Raw genomic sequence first — 19,229 nt, 5'->3', positions numbered from 1 at the left:
ACAAATGTAGTGACCAAGGCTGGCATCAGCAAACATCTGTTCTCATTGTTCAATTGCAGGTCATTGGGGAAGCATGCTTCTATACACATGCGGAAGAGCCTGCCTGGCTTAAGCCATAGATCTTACCTGCAGCATTGGAAGCAATGATCTGTAGTGCTCATGATACATCTAAACCAGGCCAACACATGTGTAACACTGTCCTATATACTAAACTATGATCATGGTTTGCAGACTCACCGGAAGCTGGTAAAATCGCCCCCCACCCCTTCAGCTTGCCTTGCTTTGTGGTAAGCTGCAGGACCAGAGAGAGAGGATTGGAAATCACCCATATCTTTTAAATTTGCATTCCTAGGGAAATCAACGAGTCCTGTTTCCCTTAGGCTTACATATTGCAACATATTTCTTTTAAGAATCTTTACCAAACACAAACCAAAGCACATCACACATACGCTACACATTCCAGCTTCCTCACATTGAGTTAGCCTTCATGCATCTCGCTGCGTTAGATTTTTAGGGCCTGATTTACAGAGCGTTTTCCAATGGGATTGCACCATTATAAAATGCTCCTGTGAATCAGGCCCTAGTTGGTTTACTGGATATGAGTTGGGTATGTAGGTAGTTGCTTGGCAGTGACATTGCCAGCTGGGCAATTAATAAGTAAGGTAGCTAGTTTGATAGTGAATTGCAAGTTTCATTTTCTAAGTAGTTTACTGGTTTGTTAGTTGCATAGTTTGTTTAGTTAGCTTTGTCTGTAACACAGAAAATATGAACTTAATAGGTAGTGTTTCCTTTTGATAATTACCGGAAAAACGTCAGAAACGTTTGCGTCTGTCAAATGAATGTTGCATGTATTCGGACTATTACCATGTCAATTTCCTCCTCTGCATTTTCAATTTAAACAACATTTGAATATGTCTTGATGACTTGATCATGCATTGCATATCAGCTATAGAAATGCCTACCTTTTTTTTATATGCAGGTGCAAAATAGTACAATGAATACCCATTCGATTTTGTTGTATATTGTCTGAAAATAGCATACTTCCCTGCATAGCATGTACGTTCTCCTTTACAGTACAAAATCATATTTTTATTTTCAATAATGTTTTAGCTTTGCTGTGTCGTGCGGTCGAAAAAGTGGCACTGTGAGATGTATTTGCAAAGGAGACTATGCTGGGCCCAACTGTGAAAGGTAAGTAGTTTAAAGTAACATATACAGCTTTGTGGTTATAAAATGCAGCATGGATGTACTCATGTGCCTATTGTTTGTGATTTTACAAATGCTTTCTTTATATCCAAGTAATGAAAGTATTATGGGATTTCTGTAGTGAAAACCTGTAGCACTTTACAGTAAAAAAAAAGGTTTATAATAAAAGAGGAGAATATCCTAGTTGATACAAAGAGGAGGGAAGAGATAGAGTGGGGATTGGGGGATGTGAGCATCCTGGACACTATGATCAGCAGCTTGCAAAGGGTTCTTCCTGAAGTGTCTGAGGAAGGGGCCAACCAGATGCGTGCTGGTTATGCTGCGCCACAGTTCCAATGCATGGTAGGAGACTGTTTGCTTTTGTGTTTGCCTCTGGAGATGGGGAGACTTTTTTCAGTATCCAGTCAAAATATCTAAAACATAACAGAGTGGTAAATTTCAGAGTGGACCATAACACTGAAAAACACTGTGACCATTAATTAAATAAATACCTTGGGGTAAAGGGGCTAAAATGGGACGGGATGGGGTTGGGTGGCGTTTTAAGGGTTAAAAAACAGGGGCTTACGGGGGACCCCCAAATAAAAAAAACAAAAAAAGAAAATCAGTGTTTTTCGGTATTTTGTCCACTATGAAATGTACCGCTGTGTAATTGTGGTCGGTAAGATCGCATATAACGCTTTTATCTAGGTAGGACGAGTCCTTATGCTTTATTGTGTTGAATTGCCATCTGGTGTTAAGACCTGGCATTTTGATTTTGATTAAATAATATAACGATGCAGGTAATTCCATCGCTGACAGGGTAATCTGCTGATCTGATTCCCCTCTCAGAAAGTCCATGCCAAAAACATAGTGTGTATCTGTGTCCTGATACATCAGTATCTTGATTTGCAGCACCTGCTACTTTACCAGTGGCACAGAGCAGGTTCAGAGGTCACAGGTGCTCATTTGACAGCTGTCTTGACAACCAAGTCTCTGCAACGCAGGGGCTGCATTTAAGATATGCCTCCTGTACTAAAACTATGATGATCATACATACTGCTGACTGACTGGCGTTCGCACTGACTGGCACTTCCCGCACCTCCCTCTCTCTCGCAACTTCTTGTAACTGCACTTGCACGATCTGAATGTCACAAGGCCTAGTAGAACCGTTATTGTGATCTTCTCCATTGTCCCCCCACCCATTTTTTGTCTTGTGGCACCTTACAACACCATTTGTTGTATAGGCTTCTTACAAATATCAAATAAAAAAATCAATAAATAAATAAATAAATAAAATACACCAAGATGTTAGCAGGTCAAACTTCAAAATAAAGCTATCTCTGAGTTAAGGCATGGTGCATGGCACTACTTATAACCATTGCAGCAACATTCAATTTGATATCACACATGTGTCAGACCTGTGGGCCCAGTTCATCTGTGGAAGTCTTATGTGTATTCAATCCACGCAAGGCTCTCCCTGCAGACTGGCAGGACTGTAGCCTTGTGGGATTGCCTCTCTTTGTTTCATTGTAAGGGCAGGTAACACTTGTTCCCCAGGGACAGGCACTCCACAGGAAGCTGGCCTGGCAACAGGAATCAAAGGGCACACCCATTCACAAAGGGCTAGCTATCACACCAGGAAGTTGCATATCTAAAGGCCCTTGATTCTAATGAGAAGGTAAGGGGGTGGGTTAGTGTAGCCATAGAGAGATCTATACAGCTTTGAGAAGATTCTGCCATCTTGGTTCTCTCGTTATCTCTCTTTCTTTCCCCTGTACTTCCTGTAGCACAAAGCACTTTAGGTGTGAAGTCAGAAGGGCAAAGTCCACTTCTTTCAAGAGCAGGGATTGGACCTATAAAGCAGACTAGCTTTAGTCCAATCACCTGTGGGTTTTCACCTTTAAAAGGAGGAGTCTCACACCATTTATTTGAATCATCCTCTGGACTCCAATCCTGAAAGTACATTTTGTTGGACCCTGCTGGGAGTGCAGTCCCTTCCGGAGTCCTCCAGTTATGAGGTGAAGGCAGGTGTTTCAAGGCAGAGGCAAGCTCTGTCCACTAACCATCCCCAGGGACCAGTGGGGCTGACGTCTGCTGCCGGACTAAAAGTGCATCTCTGTCAGCTACCCTGTTGCCAGGGACCTCACCATGTTGCAGGACCCCTGAAGGTGTGTGCACACCTCCCCCATATTTGGGAGCCAGAGAAAGGACTAACCTTGGCTCTTAAGACCCTGGAGTGGGACACACAGCACCTGGAAGGCAGAACAGATGAGTTCCCTGTTTTCAACGTCAACCCACTGCGATCGAAGATTCGAGCATGTTAGACACTGAGTGAACTATCAGTACCCCTTGACGCTGTCTTTGGCATTTATTGTTCTTTGAACCACCATTACCTGTTCGACTCTGGTCGCTGCACCACACCTGCTGAAGCGTGCTTTTGCCCTGGCTTAAACCAACAATGCACTGCTGCGTTTCATTGCTCGAGTGCCCATCCAAAGCATCAGCCTTGTCATCGCTGCTGCAGTAAGTCAATCTACCCGACCCTCGTATCTCCCGAACAGCTACTGAAGAGCCCCCAAATAGAATCTACTCACCTGCACATACTGGTACCAGCTCAACCCCTGACAATCCTCAACAACTGAGCCTGGTGGCCACCCGATCGCTAAGCTTGAGTAGACGATTCAAGACTGCAGCAACCTTCCGTTCGACCAGGACTTCATGCCTGCTTGCCGCTGGGCCATCACGACTAGACTAGCTCACCTTCGAACCAAAGAGAACCCACAATCGATGCTGAGAAGGCTAGTTCAAGGTTGTCGAACCACCAAGACCTTTGTAAAGGTAGTATTGACTAATATCTGCTCTCCTGGTCCATCTTTGGGCCCTAGAGACTGGACAGGTTATTGTAGTGCCTTTGAACACTGTGTTTTTTTACTGTTTTTTCTACCCCTGTCTCATTACCCAAAGTACTGCATCTTTCTTTTATTGCATATTATGTGTTCTTTCTACACGGTTGTGTTTTGCAGTGTTTTCTAGTTAGTTAATATGGTATATGGTGTGTTTGAATAACATTTATATTCTTATAGAACCTTGATTGGACATTACTTTATTTTGGACTGTTGTACTTTGCTCTTTGGCATGCTACTGAACCATATTAACACACCCCTTGAGAGTAAAGCCTTCCCTCGGCCCACATAACCACAAAAGACGAAGGAGGTATACCTTTTAACTGTGACTGTTTTACCTTCATGGTTGTATTGGCTCTTGGTTTGTAGAGGTTTGTGGGCTGAATGCGCGTTTTAGCTTCTAATCATTCCTATACTCCTGCAGAGTAGAATCTAATTCATCCCATGTGTTGCTTTGAAAGTAAGGCTTTCTGTCTTCAGGGTCATGCAGACTTTGAATCGCAGTCAATGGAGTTCCTTGAGGATGTGCGTGGTTTGTTCATCCATGTAATTGTTATTTCACTAAAGGATCATTAATTTCATCAGCGCTTATGAGTTTTGTTCTGTTTAGAACAGGGGTCCGCAACCTGCGACTTTCCAGATGTATTAGACTACGATTCCCATGAGACCTCACCATTAACTATGCTGGTAAGGCTTGTAGAGGAGGAGCCTAGTACTCCTACTCCAACCGCCCCACCCATATTACCTGTCTGTTGAGACATACACGGAGAAGTTTAACAGACAAAGAGCAGAGTATGGACTCTGTGCAGTACTAGTGAAAGTAACAATATCTAAGAAGATCTGGGAGGCAAGGTACCCATTGAAAAAACTGTTCCTGCATACAAGAAAATATGATGGCCATTTGAATGAGATTCCTGAAGAAGCAGAGCAGATACATGGAAAAAAGATGAATGGTGACGTCACACAGAATCGACACAGAGACCAGAGAATGCAGATATTCTATAAGGCATCAAGAAAGTATCAAGATAAGTGACATCTTGGGATCAAGAAAAAAAGCTTATGCCATAGAACCAGATGAAGATATTAAGCTAGTTTATATGTGTACAGATCCAAAAGAAATGCAAGCAGATGAAGTAATCTTGAGGCTAGCTTTATAGTAAATAGATTGCAGCAAGTGCCAATAAATATATATATATATATATATATATATATATATATATATATATATATATATATATATATATATATATGGATATATCCATATGGACGAGTAAAGGATGAATGTTTCCACTACTCATTATAAGCAGTGCTGGATATTAGCAAGAAGGCATCATTTCAGTGTGTCGCAGTTAAAAAGCAAATTGAATTACAAAATTAATCTCAGCAGAAGGAGTTAGATGAGCCAAAGAAGCCAAGGTCTTATCAAACTGAAGTGAACTGACATTGGATACAATTTGTGTGAAAGAACGGAAACTCCTGTTCAGAAGGCTTCATCAAAACAAAAAATGTTAGAGGACTATTAGAAAATAGTATTTTAATACACTAAAAGGCTCGATTCCATGGTCTCCAGTCACATGGAAGAATTAAGTTGGAAGAACAAGGTGGTCACACCTACACACAGGGCAGACTGTGCCCACACTCCTTAAAATTTCTCAGAGCACAGTACAAACTCAAGGCCAGACTTCAAAGCTCTAATTGACACTGGACCATTGAAGTGATGATGGATTGATTTGCTAATTGGTGGGAAGCTAGTGTTAAGACAAGCTCACCAGCACCTGGATGTTCAATCTGCAAGCTGCTAGACATAGGTGGAAAAAAGTACTGACGGGGGTTAGAAGCCAACCAATTGTAGAGGACTGCGTAATTAAGGGTCTTATAATTTGTGTAGCCAATGGGACGACGTATATTTAGTGACATTCATAGTGGCCATTTTAAGGGAATGGCTTAGTTGCCCCACCTGATGTTAAGTACCCTATCACTTTCCTTCAATGTTCTATACTGATATGGAACTTATACTTAGATATTCACTTAGAGCCTGTCACTTCCTGCAATAGGTTTTAGTAGTTTGCCACAGAGGATGAGTTTGGTAATGATACAGGTCAACACTCCACTGATGATGAATTTGCTCAATATAACCTCTGTTTTTCGTAAGATTCGTTGAGTGAGAGGATCGAGCAAGTGTTGATGTTCGTTGTACTCCCTGTTTTAGATAATTGACATTAAAACAAACTTCCTTTTTCCAAACTACCTGAGTCGTTTCGATTATTGATGTATGAATAAAATCTGCATCCCCATCCATCGCAAGGGTAATTGCTGCTCATCAAAGGGGCTGGGATATCCAGGCTGATGGGAGTTGCAGCCCAAAACATCTGGAGAGCCAAGGGTTACAGACCGCAAGTTTTGAAAAAGTTAAGTGTAGGCAAAAACCAGAGTTGTAAGCTGACAATGTTTCACAAAGCAAGGTTCTGACAAAGTCATGCTGGCTAAGAATTTACTCTGCCTGATGTTCTGTATAATTCAAAAAGTCTTTCTTTGAGTCTTTCTCAAAAAAGACTCATCTGAAAGTTGAGGATCAGGGAGAATATTTGAACCCCTTGTGATTCGGGAAACACTTTAGAATCGTGTTACACTAGAGATTTGAGACATTCATGAGACTAATAATCCAAAGATTAGTGAACATTTTGAGAGCCATTTATGACAGGACTGACATGCACCCAGGGCGAAACATCACATGCTCAGGCTGATTTACCCTCATTCTGATGATTAACCACATGCTGGGGTGAACAACACCAGATCTATGGGAGATCCCACTCTCCCTTGGATTTCACCACTACATGCAGTGGATGAGAAGTCATCATGGTTGTCATCATGGTTGCGTGTCATGCCAAGCATGGAACCCGTTGTTAGCCACTGATTTCTGTGTATTGTGCATTTTCCTGGCGGAGGAGGTGCAAGCACAGTCTTCAGTAATGTAGCTGGTAACTGATGCATGATAGTTCTTTAATTATATCTTCATTACAGTGTTTGTCTGAAAGGATCCAGATTCCTCATATGAGCCTTATCAGTACTACTGGCTAATCTATTAAACCCACTCACTGATCAGTGTCACACACAGAAGGTGATGGACAGTCAGTAGAGACTCTGTCATGTCCTTCATGACTGACAAGCTGAGATCTATCAATTAAGTGATTGATTATTGCATTTATATCATGCACTCCTTAGAGGATACCAACCCTAAAGGAATCCTTAGTCTCAACAAATAGAGTTTTGTGAATGTTTTCAGTGAATGCTTATGAGACATGATTCCTTCCATTGTGTTATAAATACCTGTTTAGTGTCTAGCAGATTTGTGTAGTAATGGGGTGACCACACCATATCATGTTTCCAGTTTTTTAAAGCTCTTCTTTGCCACTGCAATTTCCTAGCGAGTGTTAGAAGCTCATTTTGGCTTCAGAACAGTTTGCACACAAGTTCTGCCGAAAAGCACTGTGTTTGTGCCAAGAGGAGAAATTGGGAGCTTGTTGGGTAGTACATGCAAACATATTATCAGCGACAGCGATTAGAATTGGACTTATTTCGACAATGTTTTGATAGCACAATCACCTGCAAGCCTCTTTAATTAAATCCTTTAATTGCATTTCCTGCAGCTAATCCCATATTTGTATATATTCTTCAGACATGATGACATAATAATCTTCAGACTTAATCACATTCTGATACACTAAAATCTTGCCTGACATCTGCCTTAAATTCCCCCCGCCGCAATCGTTATTTTTCATCAATCCGTTTCTCGCCGCAGCACAACAAATCACTTTGTGTATCTGAACCTGCTTCGGCCACCTAATACGCCTGATCCCTCATTTCCTCCTGTGCTCTTCCCATGCCATATTGTGGCCATCACAGAGCCTTTGACACAGCTCTGTAAATAACCTTGACGTAGGCGGTTATGAGCTAGTGATACTGCAACTTGCCTTCATTTGATTCCAATTATTCACATCGCTATTAAATTGAATATTGACGGATTTGAGTTCTTCTATGGAAAAGATTTGAATGTTTTTTTTTTCTAGTAGGGATATTTGTAGCTATATAGTTATCAACTCATTAAAATTTGATGAAATTGAAAACATGATTAAGATGAGATTTGTCAATTTAAATGAATGATTTGCTTAATGTATGGCTTTTATTATGAATGTGTAATGTTTGTGTGAATATCCTTTGTATGTGAAAAGTTTCTTTGGAAACGAAAACACATTACATAAAAATAAAAGATTAAAAAAATTATAGTACGGCTTCTAATAACCAAAACACTGTAACATGAACATATCTCCCCACTGCTGTATTGCCTTTGTTGTGGGTCCTGGTGGCCAAATGAAGTTCATGGCATTGTCCATAGTCACTGAAGCCTTCCACACCAACTGTGCTCTCCCCATTACCTGCCCATGTATTCAATACCTCCCCGCTACCATCTGAGGTCCATTAACTACTGCCTCCTCCAGATCTCTAAAGTGCACTAGGCCTGTAAATGTGGCACACCGTCTGTTACCAAGACACAAACCTCTGGCTCTGCGTTCTCTCCTTTACTATAGCTACTGGCACATGCTCCAGCAACAGAAGTGCTCAAAACCTGGATGCCTGCTTAAATCCCCATCCTTGCCCCACTTTACCTTAGTGCATCCTGCAACAGGCAGTGTTAGGCGATACTGATGGCATGCAGGTGTTACACAAGAACAACATCCATGCATACTGTATGTTGGAGAAGGCATCACAGATTGAACCAAGGTTGCAATAAGGGCAGGAAACACAGCTGGGACAATTGAGTGTGAATTGCAGAGATGTTGAGTTTCATTTTTAAGATATGAGGACTTCAATGGCAGCTTGACATCTGAGAGGAGACTCCAGAAAGACAATCTACTGTTTGGACCTTCATTGAGCGGTGGAGGCTGCGCTGTGGAAAGTTTGAGTAGAGTCCTGAGTCAAAGTGGCAGGTACGACCAAAAGATCCTGTTAGCTCTTCGCCCAAAGGCACTATAAACAGGGCTATTCCATTCAATTTCCACAATAGGAACACGTTTGCTGAGCCAAAGTGGTGCATTCATCTGAGTGCCTCTGTGTATTATCTTCGCTGAGCAATGAGCCAAATCGATAGGCAACCATAGGTCAGTAAACGAAAAGTGTGTGCATCTGACGAGCACAAGCACACAGGAGAATCCATAGTCAACTGAACTGCAGAGGACCTGAAAAATGAAAAGGCGAGCACCAACAACCAAAATGTAGGTTCTGGCGGATGTCGCTTGTTGTCAACTTTTGCGTGCTGTGGACAGTTGTTCTCAGTTGTCAAGACTTCTACGCGCTTGTATCGCTTATGTTGGAATTCTACTGTGCAAGAAGTAAAGAGAATAATGTTAAATAGCGTAACGTGTTCAATCGTGGGCCGTTGACGTTATTATTCAAACAATGTAATCCCAGAATACCACCACGGAATCCCATTCTACAAAACCATTCTCTCGCAGCTCATACCTTTTTAATAATTCTCTCTGAGTAGAAACGCATCTGTCTTTTCCACAGTCAAGTGCATTTCTGAAAGATCTGCAGTTGTTTCACGTGTCCCTCACACTTGAGGTATTAGGCGCAGTGAATGCAAAGAACATTGAATAAATTAAACACTTCAATTATGCAAATGTCCAGGGTTATGTGTGTTATGGGGAACGGTATAACCCGTAGGCATTAAACCTGTACACATGATGTGTACTCTATTCTGCGTTGTGATCGATTTGTAAGGCAGCACTGGGGCTCGGACCAGATTTGCCATTTCCGCCACCGACATTGTAGTCCCACATAGAAATCTGCAAGCATTTCTGAACGTCTCGGAGGATAGCTCGCGGGCAACGTGCTCACCTTGGAAGCAAGACAACACGGAGCAACACAGGTTCGATCCCTGGGTCCGCGTTTAGAAACCTCTGAGTAGTACGCAGAGGCGCTATAAATATCATATCATATGACAGGGTGATTGGTTCAAGTGGGCCCAAATGCATTGGTTTCCTATGGACTGCAAACGCTTTTTACCCCAGCTCGAAGCATGAAGATTCCATCAGAATCCTTTGGAGTTGCTGCCTCCCATGAGTAAAGGATGGAGAGCCTTGACGCAATTTGCACTACGAAGTGCACAAAGGCGTATTCTGATTCTGCCTGCTTTTTACTCACATTTGGCCTTGGTGGTCCAAATGACATACATTGTGCACACGGTATCTGCTTGCATGTAAGTGCAAAAGTTAACAGGCCCCCTCTGCTCAGTTCAACCTTTCAGGAACATGGGCCCCGTTGTGTTGACGTTCAGCAGTTCACTTAGTGGTTGCAAATTGTATTATAACACTTGCAGCACTGCATGCGATGTAAGAGTCAACCGAAGAGCAGCCTATGTTCAATCAGACAGCTGGAGTGCTGTCATTCTTCTTTTTCCTGTTAAGGGGCTGGCACATAGACAGAAGAGGTGGTAGACAATTGAGACCAGGATGGCTGGCCTCATGAATGGAAATGTCACAAACATGTAGCACTACATGCGAAACAGCTGTCACTTCTTCAATACAATAGATCCTTGCTTGTTTCTCTCATAAGCATGCTTTGTGGTGTCTCTTTTTAAGGAGGAAAAGAGCAAAGGAGCAGAGACAAAGGAAACTAGAATGAAAGAAGGGGCTGAGTACAAGGCAGGAACTAGCAGTCAAACAGGTGTTATTAGCCAAGTAGCACCTGTTTTAGCGACCACGCTTTTACAAGTTTGGAGTGAAAAACCAAGGGTATTCCAATAAAATTCAACCTGATGTATTGCGAGTAGCTTTTTGAAAATGAAAATCCACCAATTTTTACCTCCGCCCTAGAGGTGCAGGTAAACCTTGATAAATGTCCGTAAACGTGTTTTAAAGTACTTTCACAGTTTCGGACACAAGGGAGGCACAAGCACTTTCCTACAATTCAGGTAAAAACATATTTTCATGGTGATATTGAAAGGGGGTAAGGTCAGCTTTGATGCCCAACCTCTGGTCGTGTAACCCATATAATCAGACCATCACAACACAAAGCATACAAGGAATTCAATGCAATAGGTGCAAATGATACTTAACCTTCAAACTAATTGAAATGAAACTAAACATAAAAAGTCCGATCAAACCACAAAATTCTGCAAGACTTTACTAACTTTCAGTAACTAGGGAAACAGATTTCCACAAAGAAGCAAAACAAAAACCCAACGAAGCATGGATCCCCCAAACAAAACATAAATACTTCTTTACCTAACAAAACAAAATAAAACACATTAAGATTTCCTTATTAAAAATAGCGACTATAAAGAAAAGTTGAATGGAAAAAAAACAAACAACGAATTCTCTAAAAGTAAAAGAATCTCGTTCCCACAAGTAAACTAAACAAATTAAGGTTACACTAACTAAAGTAAAGAGAAAAAAGAAAGGCTTCACTAACCAAGCAAAAGAGAAGTGTTTCCCCAATTGAGAAAACAAGAAGTTTCAGGTTTCTAAGAATGACTTCCATAACTGCAATAAAAATACAAAATATGTGTTCAGTATTAACAATGTTTTGATAAACTAACTAAACAGAAGAAATCTGGATGCTGCCTCATATCCCACTAAAACCTTCACATCGGCTAGGTCTCCCAGTTCCATCCACGATACCTCAAGCCAGTCTCGATTTTTTCCAATTGCATGCCGGGACTTGTAGGCCCATGCTTACAATCGGAAAAACTAAACTGTAGGTCCCAGCATGGAATGGGAACAATCAGGACTTGCTCGAGGCGACACTCATGGAATTTGGAAATTTGGGCGCTATAAACCCTTCTAGCTCCACACTATAGGGCTGATTCATTGAATTATCTGTGCGAAAAATAGGGTACTTACACGAGCTACTGCGTGGAAATCCGCCTTTGTTGATTCATGGAACTGAATGCGCTGTACTTTCCCTGGGCTTGCATGGATTTCACGCTGGCTCGGCACATCCGTGCAAGCCATCGAGGGCCTTATGCCAGACTCCGAGAAAAGCGTGGGTGTGGCCTGCGCAGAGGGCTGGTAAGAGTGTGAAACACAAAAATGGCAAAGAACTTGCGTAAAAGTGTGCCTTCTGAGCGACAGCCGCAACACAGTACCTCGCACGGTCAGTATTGCGTGGCACAAGATGTATTAATGGATTCGATTGCGCAACGTCTCGGCTTGGAAATGGCCACGCAAGTCCTTCATACAATCCACCATCCGAAGACAGGCGTACGTACACTTGTGCATTGGATTCATCATGTAGATGGGCTCGCTTCTCGGATTTCAGGGTGTGTGTACTCAATCGGGGCTTTGATGTAAGTTAGGGGTGCATGTAGTAAGCAGTGTAGCAGGGTGCAGGAACGTTTTACGTGGGTTTACACGCAGATTTCCTGAGTTATTGCTGAGTTGCGATTTTATATACGCAGGTTGTCGGGGTGGTAGATACATTTACGGAGGACCTTGCGCAGCATCGCTGAGTCGCTGGCCTGCTTACGGGAGACCCCACACACTGTTTGAAGGGTACATGTATTCATGCCAGAGGAAGCAGATCTGGCAGTTTTTTTGCTTTGCGTGTGGGCGTCTCGTGGACGTTCCATCCGTTACTTGCAAATACGGTTACTTTGCACAAACAATTCCATGAATATGAGGGGCGCACATTTTTGTGTCCTTCTCGGCACTCGGCCCTTGCGTGTTTTCTGCGTGAAATTCCATGAATCAGCCCCTATGTGTATCAATCTGCAGCCAAACTAAGGCCATAAAGGAAGCAAAAGTTGCTGTATTCCTTATATAGAGGGCTGCACTTGGCTATGGTTACCACCTTAGTACTAGCCCGGAACGTGTGTGACTGGCCGAATCTCCCATGCACTTGAGAATGTCACCCTCGTGAGAATGCCCAATTTCCAAGCATGTACCACTGATCGTCTGCATGCTCCTGTGAATTCATATGAATCTATCGAATGAGCGTACAGAGCTTTGCGGGTCACCTTTGAGGACATTCGCCACAGCAAATCCTAAAGGATGAGTACACACATTGATTCTTGCTTTGTGGAGATTCTCAAGAATTTCTGTTTGATACCTAGAAAAGGCTGCCTTATGAAAATACTGTACCTTCTATTTTGAATTGATTGTTCTGAATCATTTCAGAACACTCACATCTCATTAAAGTAAGGAGGGCAAATGACAATGTCACAATGGAAACGAAAACTATGGGTCGTTCAAGCAAGAAAGTCTATGGCAATGAAAACACAAAATTAGGCATACAAAGTTTAGAAAAACAGGTCAGCCAAAAGTAATGCAGGTGACAAAAGTGCAAAAAGCAAAACAAAGGAGCATGCGCTGGACTTTTAAGGTTAACAATGTGTCATACTTTCCCATCTTCATGGATACCTCCATCAATCAAGACCTAGAGAAATCAGTCCACCATTGCCCTTTGCCGTCCCAACCATCAAGTAGCTCTGTGCGCTCCCTCGGTGTGAATTGGGTGCACGTGCAGCATCCGGCAGGCAAATCAGACCACTGAAACATCTTGCTGTCAAAATGAACATTTCTGTTACGGCTCTCATCGTCAGCCAAATCCCTGACGCAACTATCTGTTCCTGAAGTCCAAGTAGTCTTTGATCTTCAAATCAGAGCCCTAACTCAAATCTCCCCTGAGCCTTTTACTCTCGATTTCTCAAAAATACTAATACTTGATTCATTTGACATCAGTGACCCAAAGCGTTGCCCTCTTTTAAAAAACATAAACACGCCCACTTAAAGCTGAAAGAGATGAGGGCCACTAACTGGTTAAGCAGCTTGGTGGAGCACTAGAGAGGAATTGGCTGAAATCAGAAGCAGATGGCCTTGAATTTAGGGTTCTATGTCATTTCATTGCTGGATGTTTTTTTGCAGGTTTTTTTACCGCAGATTTTTCAATGAAAAAACTAATCGAACTTTTATTTTTTATTTATGGGTGGTCCCCCCTCAATCTCCCTGTCAGCTTTTATTTTGTTATATGTTCCCGAACCCACACCCAAAATATATATTTTTCTAACCACCCAAAAATGTAGATGAGTTTCGTTGTAAAAAAAAAGCGAAAAAACATCCAACGATGAAAGGACATCGTGCCACATTTAGGATGCATTGCCGAGCCGATAAGAAGGCCATTTTAGGAATCCGGTCAAGCTACTGTTAAAGCTGGATCGCTGATGCACCATATTCATCTAAAGGATTATCAGGCATCGTCAAGAAGCTAACCCATAAACCGGCCCTGAGCCGGACCACTTTATGGTTACTTCTGTCTGGTCCTCGGGTTGGTGATTTACTTGCAGGTTCTTGTGCTTATACAGGAGTGCCCTCCTAGGGGGCCCTCGTTCTGAATACTGTCCAATATCTCTTCCAGCTCTGCAACCTCTTCTTGCTTCCTTGATCATCCATATTGTTGCCAGGAATGGGACTGTTAACAGTATCATATTTTGGTGCATGTTCAGTAGGCAGACAGCAGTTTATTCTTAGATCGCTGCTGGCATTGTCCCTTAATAGCGGGATGACTCTTTTTCCATGGGTTTCAAAAGCAATATGAAGTGCTGTAGAGTTTTATTCCAACTTCAGGATGTAGTTGGATTGGATGCTTGAGTGTGACCCAGCGGAAGAATGGGAGATCAACAGTATATCTGGGGACCTCTCACTGCTAGGAATCGTGTTCAGAAGCTGAAGTCCACTACGACAAGTAACTGAAGTAACTGACGCTTGACCTTGAAACCCTGCTGGACGAGAAGAAGTGCCGTGGCTCTCCTTCACAATCTGAAAGCTGCTGTGTTTTCACGGACTGACCCAGAGAGGACCTGGTAAGGCGCCCTCTTCCCGAGCTACGAGGGACCATCGTGCACAGCTGACCTTTGCCAACGCTCCCTGGTAGACAGACCTTCGACAGGCTGCTGACCCGATACGGGGACTGCTGCGGAACTCCAAGGAGAAGCACTCGGACTGTTGTCCGCCACTGTCGACGACCGCCGTCGCGACCGGAGCCGCCGTGCTCCCGTTTGCATAAGAACTTCAATTAATCATCGGACGCTCCCGTCTTCATCGTCACCCGCTTGTCTCCCGCTGGAGAAGGCCCGACCATCAACGTACCGAGGAGCATCCACCGGTGGGTTTCCCGCCAACTAAAGACCACAGAGACGCCGACGACTCGACGCCCTTGCTGGGCCACAGTTCTTCATCATCTCTTTGCGGTCCAGAATTATCGTCACCGAGGTGCCCCGCACGCCTCCTCCTTGCAGGACGCCAACGCTCTGTCGTCAATGAGCACCGCTAGGAGCGAAGCTGTCACTTCCCTGCCGTAGTTCACCCTGTTCACCGTCGGACGTTCGACGACCCGTGACTCCCGCCTTAAAGGGAGGGCACTCAAGAAGGGCTGTCGATTCCCCGACACCGAACGCCAAGTTCCCCGACACCTCTCGACGATCCGTGGCTCCCCCCTGAAAGGGAGGCACTGAAGAAGGATCAGTCGGCGCATCGTCGGAGAACTCTACTCCACCAGGTACATTGGGGGGGTAAAACCTTAATAGGTAGAAGTAAGACTATTGAACATATGGACTGGGCTTGTGCGATATATCTTTATTTTACAGGTTGCCCAGGTGGGGGGATCTCCACAAAGAACTGTGCCTCGTGGTAGGGGTCAGCATTCTGCCTATTGTTTCAACCATCTTACGTTCCTGCCTATCTCTATTGCTGGTTTCCTCGTTATTAATCTGTGTGACATTTTAACCGTACAGTTGATGCACTTTAATGAGATTAGATAACTTTAGTGGTACCACTTTAGAATTGTATATATTTATCATTATTGACCTCCGAGCACAAAGTGCGTTATTGTGATCGTGTACATACCTTTGAATATTAATTATATAAAGACTGTGTTTTCAGTAATACAGTGTGTGGACATTCCTTTGTGGGGATTCGGGGACTACACTGTACTTAAGAACCAGCCTGCATCACCTCCTGAGAAGCTAGGCCTTGATTGCTCGTCCATTGCTACCGTAATAGAGAATCTTGGCTGGGGTCTCCTGTGCCTCTCCTCTACCATATAGAGAGCGGAAGTACAGATACCCCCTACCAGTCTTTACAATTTTGATAACATTAATTAATACAAATGAGGCAGGTACTTCCATCTCTTAAAGGGTAATCTGCTAATCAGATTCCCCTTTCATAAACTCCAAGTCAAAAACATAGTGTGTACCTGTGCCCTGCTGCATTATCTGCAGCACCTGCTCGGCCAGTGGCACAGCATTGGTGAAGAGGACACAAGTGCTGATTTGACAGCAGCCAGGTCTCTGCAGGTCAGGAGCTGCTTTGAAGACATGCACCCCTGTATCAAAGCCCTACAATTATGAGTTTACTGTTCTGTTGGCAGATACATCTTTAAATATAATCCATACCTCAGTTATGGTATGATGGGTGGTCTTTCTCATAATTATTACAGCCACAGCTATTGACATCACACATGTGTCAGCCCTGTGAGACCAGCTCAGCTATGAAATAATTATGTGTATTCTCCCCAGACAGGCTGTACTTGCTACTGCTAGCAGGATTGTAGATTTGGGGATTGCCTTGCTTTGTTCCTTTATGAGGGCTGGCAACACCTCCTCACGGAGACCGGCACTTCACAGGAAGCTGTCCTGGGAACAGGAATCAAAGGGCACACCCATTCACAACATGAGTGGCCTCACACCAGGGTGCTGTTATCGAAAGGCCTTTGAGTCTATGGAGACAGAAGCGGGTGGGATATTGTAGACAGGGGGAGTTCTTTAAAGCTATATGAAGGTTTCACCATCCTGTTTCTCTATGCCTCTATCTTTCCTTACTGCCCCCTCCACTTCTTTTAGCACACATAACCTTTGGTGTGATGTCCACTTGTTCTAAAAGTCATCTCCCACTCCTTCATTCAATCTTAAATAAAAACCTGAGGAAGAATTAATTTGACTCTGTTGGGAGAGTTGATCTTCCCAAAGTCCTCTGCCATATGATGAAGACTCAGTGTCTAAAGCAGAGGAGAGCTGTGTCCCCTAACCATCCTCAGGGACCATTGGAGATGAACTGCTGTTGGGGAAATACCTGCCGCTCTGCCAGCCACAGTGGTACCCAGGGCTGCAACGTGTTGAGGGGCACCTGCAATTGTGGGCCAGCCTCCCCCTTGTGTGGAAGCACAAAAAAAGCAATGAAAACCTATTCTTGAGTCCCTACATTGGGACTCACAGCAACAAATAGTCAAGACATTCAGGATTCCTGGGTTTTGTCCATAGAACAAGTTCAAAGCATGGTTTGAGCCTGTCGACTGTATTGAACTATCAGGACCCTACGGAGCTGCCTTTTTCACTCACCTTAGCTTCATACCACTTGACTGCTCATTTGAACCTGTTCACCTCCACACCATGCTAGCTAGTGTGCCTTTGCTCTGGCTCAAACTCGAAGCCACCATTGCACCTGCCACCTTCGAAAAACCTTTTTGAACCACCAGCTTCTTCTTTGCCAGTCTTCATCGATAGACGACCAGATCCTGGGGGATCGTTCGAACCATGACTTTTGCATGTCAACTCGAATTGCGCATCCAGTCACCAGTCTCTTTGCCATCAAACCGACTGTTGAACCAACCCTTGTGGCCCTCATGATTCACACTTCTCAGAACATCACCTTAGAACTGCATGAGCCCCTGTTCGACCTCTGCTCAACATCCGCTACCTGTCTAGAACACCACGACTGCTATACCCGAACTGCTGAACTACATGTTCCAATCAGTTTGTGGCAGCACCATGCTAGCTGAGCATGTCATTGCATCGGCTTGAACTACAAGCTCTTTATTAGATCTCATGCCTTCAAAACTCCACTTGACCCACCAGCATCTTCTCTGCCGATCTTCCTCGCCAGTCGAACGGACCCTGGTTGATCATCAAACGCCGGCCCTCGAATTTCACATGAACTGCCTGAACCAGACTGTGCATCCAGTCTCCAGCCTTCGTCTTCAAATCAGCCTTTGGAGTGACCCTGGTGGCCCTCACAATCTGCAGCCCCTCAAACGTTTTATCAAATCGATCCAGTAACAACCGCGCATCCTGTCACCAGCAACTTTGCAGTCGAATCAACTGTTGGACCGACTCTGGTGGCCCTCACAAGCCGCACTTTTTCAAACATCGCCTTTGAAACGCAGAAAGCTGCTGTTCAACCCCTATTTAACATCATTTCCCATTTAAAACAACATAACTGCTGCGTTAAAGCCTCGTCAAACCAAACAAACAGCATCAAAAGCTTGGTTTGTCACTGCAGAAAGTATTATTGACTGCTCACTGCCCCCTTGGTGAAAACCTTTGGGTCCTAGAGACTGGTTAGGTCACCTTTCATTCCTTGTTGCACTTGAACATACACTTTTACAAACATTGTGGTTTTGACTTTCCTTGCACCCTTGATTCATGACCCAGTGTGATACATCTTTCTATCGGTACATGTTCTGTGTCCTTTCCTCAGGGGTGGCTTTTGTAAAGTGTTTTTCTATTTTGTTATTTTTGCATGTGGTATGTTTCATTAAAGTGCACCTATTTTAATCTAGAACCTTATTTGGACATTCCATTTCTTTTGAACTGTGGTACGATTGCTGTGTGCGTTGCTACTTAATCACATTCACACCCTTCTTGAAAGTATAGTTTTTGCTCGGCCCACCTTACACAAAAGGCAAAGGAGGTATATCTCTTAACTGTGGCTGTTTTACCTTTATGATTGGGATCACTCTTGGTTTGTAGCAGTTTGAGAGTGGAGTAGGCCTTTTAGCCATTAATCACCCTTTTAGCAATGTAGGGCAGAAGTAATTTTGTCACACAAACATATGGTAAATGCATATGGAACTCCATACCCAGGGGATCTTGCAACTTGTAAGACTTAATGACTGTCGGGAAGTCTCAGAAAACCTGGATTTTCACGAAAACATACACCAGATAGTACTAATGTGAGAGCATAAAAGAGGAGAGACAATCTGCTTGTTCTCACTCACGCACCCCCTACAATGGACTAAGGTCTTCACAAATGCCCTTGAGCACAACAGCGAAAATAGGATTTTCTCAAGGCTCGACCCAAATGGTCCTAA

General features: G+C 43.5%; 1 protein-coding gene across 2 annotated transcripts in view; it reads left to right on the top strand.

The window, feature by feature from the left end:
* The window catches only part of LAMA4 (laminin subunit alpha 4), a 576,642-nt gene that overhangs the window by 168,160 nt on the left and 389,253 nt on the right, over positions 1–19,229 (top strand). For both annotated transcript variants that reach the window (XM_069607855.1, XM_069607854.1), the window contains exon 4: positions 1,111–1,191. In XM_069607855.1, coding sequence (XP_069463956.1) covers positions 1,111–1,191 — 81 coding nt within the window. The remainder of the gene's footprint in view (positions 1–1,110; positions 1,192–19,229) is intronic.

This window comes from Ambystoma mexicanum, chromosome 4q (genome assembly GCF_040938575.1).
Source record: "Ambystoma mexicanum isolate Mex_15411 chromosome 4q, UKY_AmexF1_1, whole genome shotgun sequence".
NCBI lineage: Eukaryota > Metazoa > Chordata > Amphibia > Caudata > Ambystomatidae > Ambystoma > Ambystoma mexicanum.
Note: the sequence above shows the minus strand (reverse complement) of the source record. Positions and strands in the feature narration are given on the sequence as shown.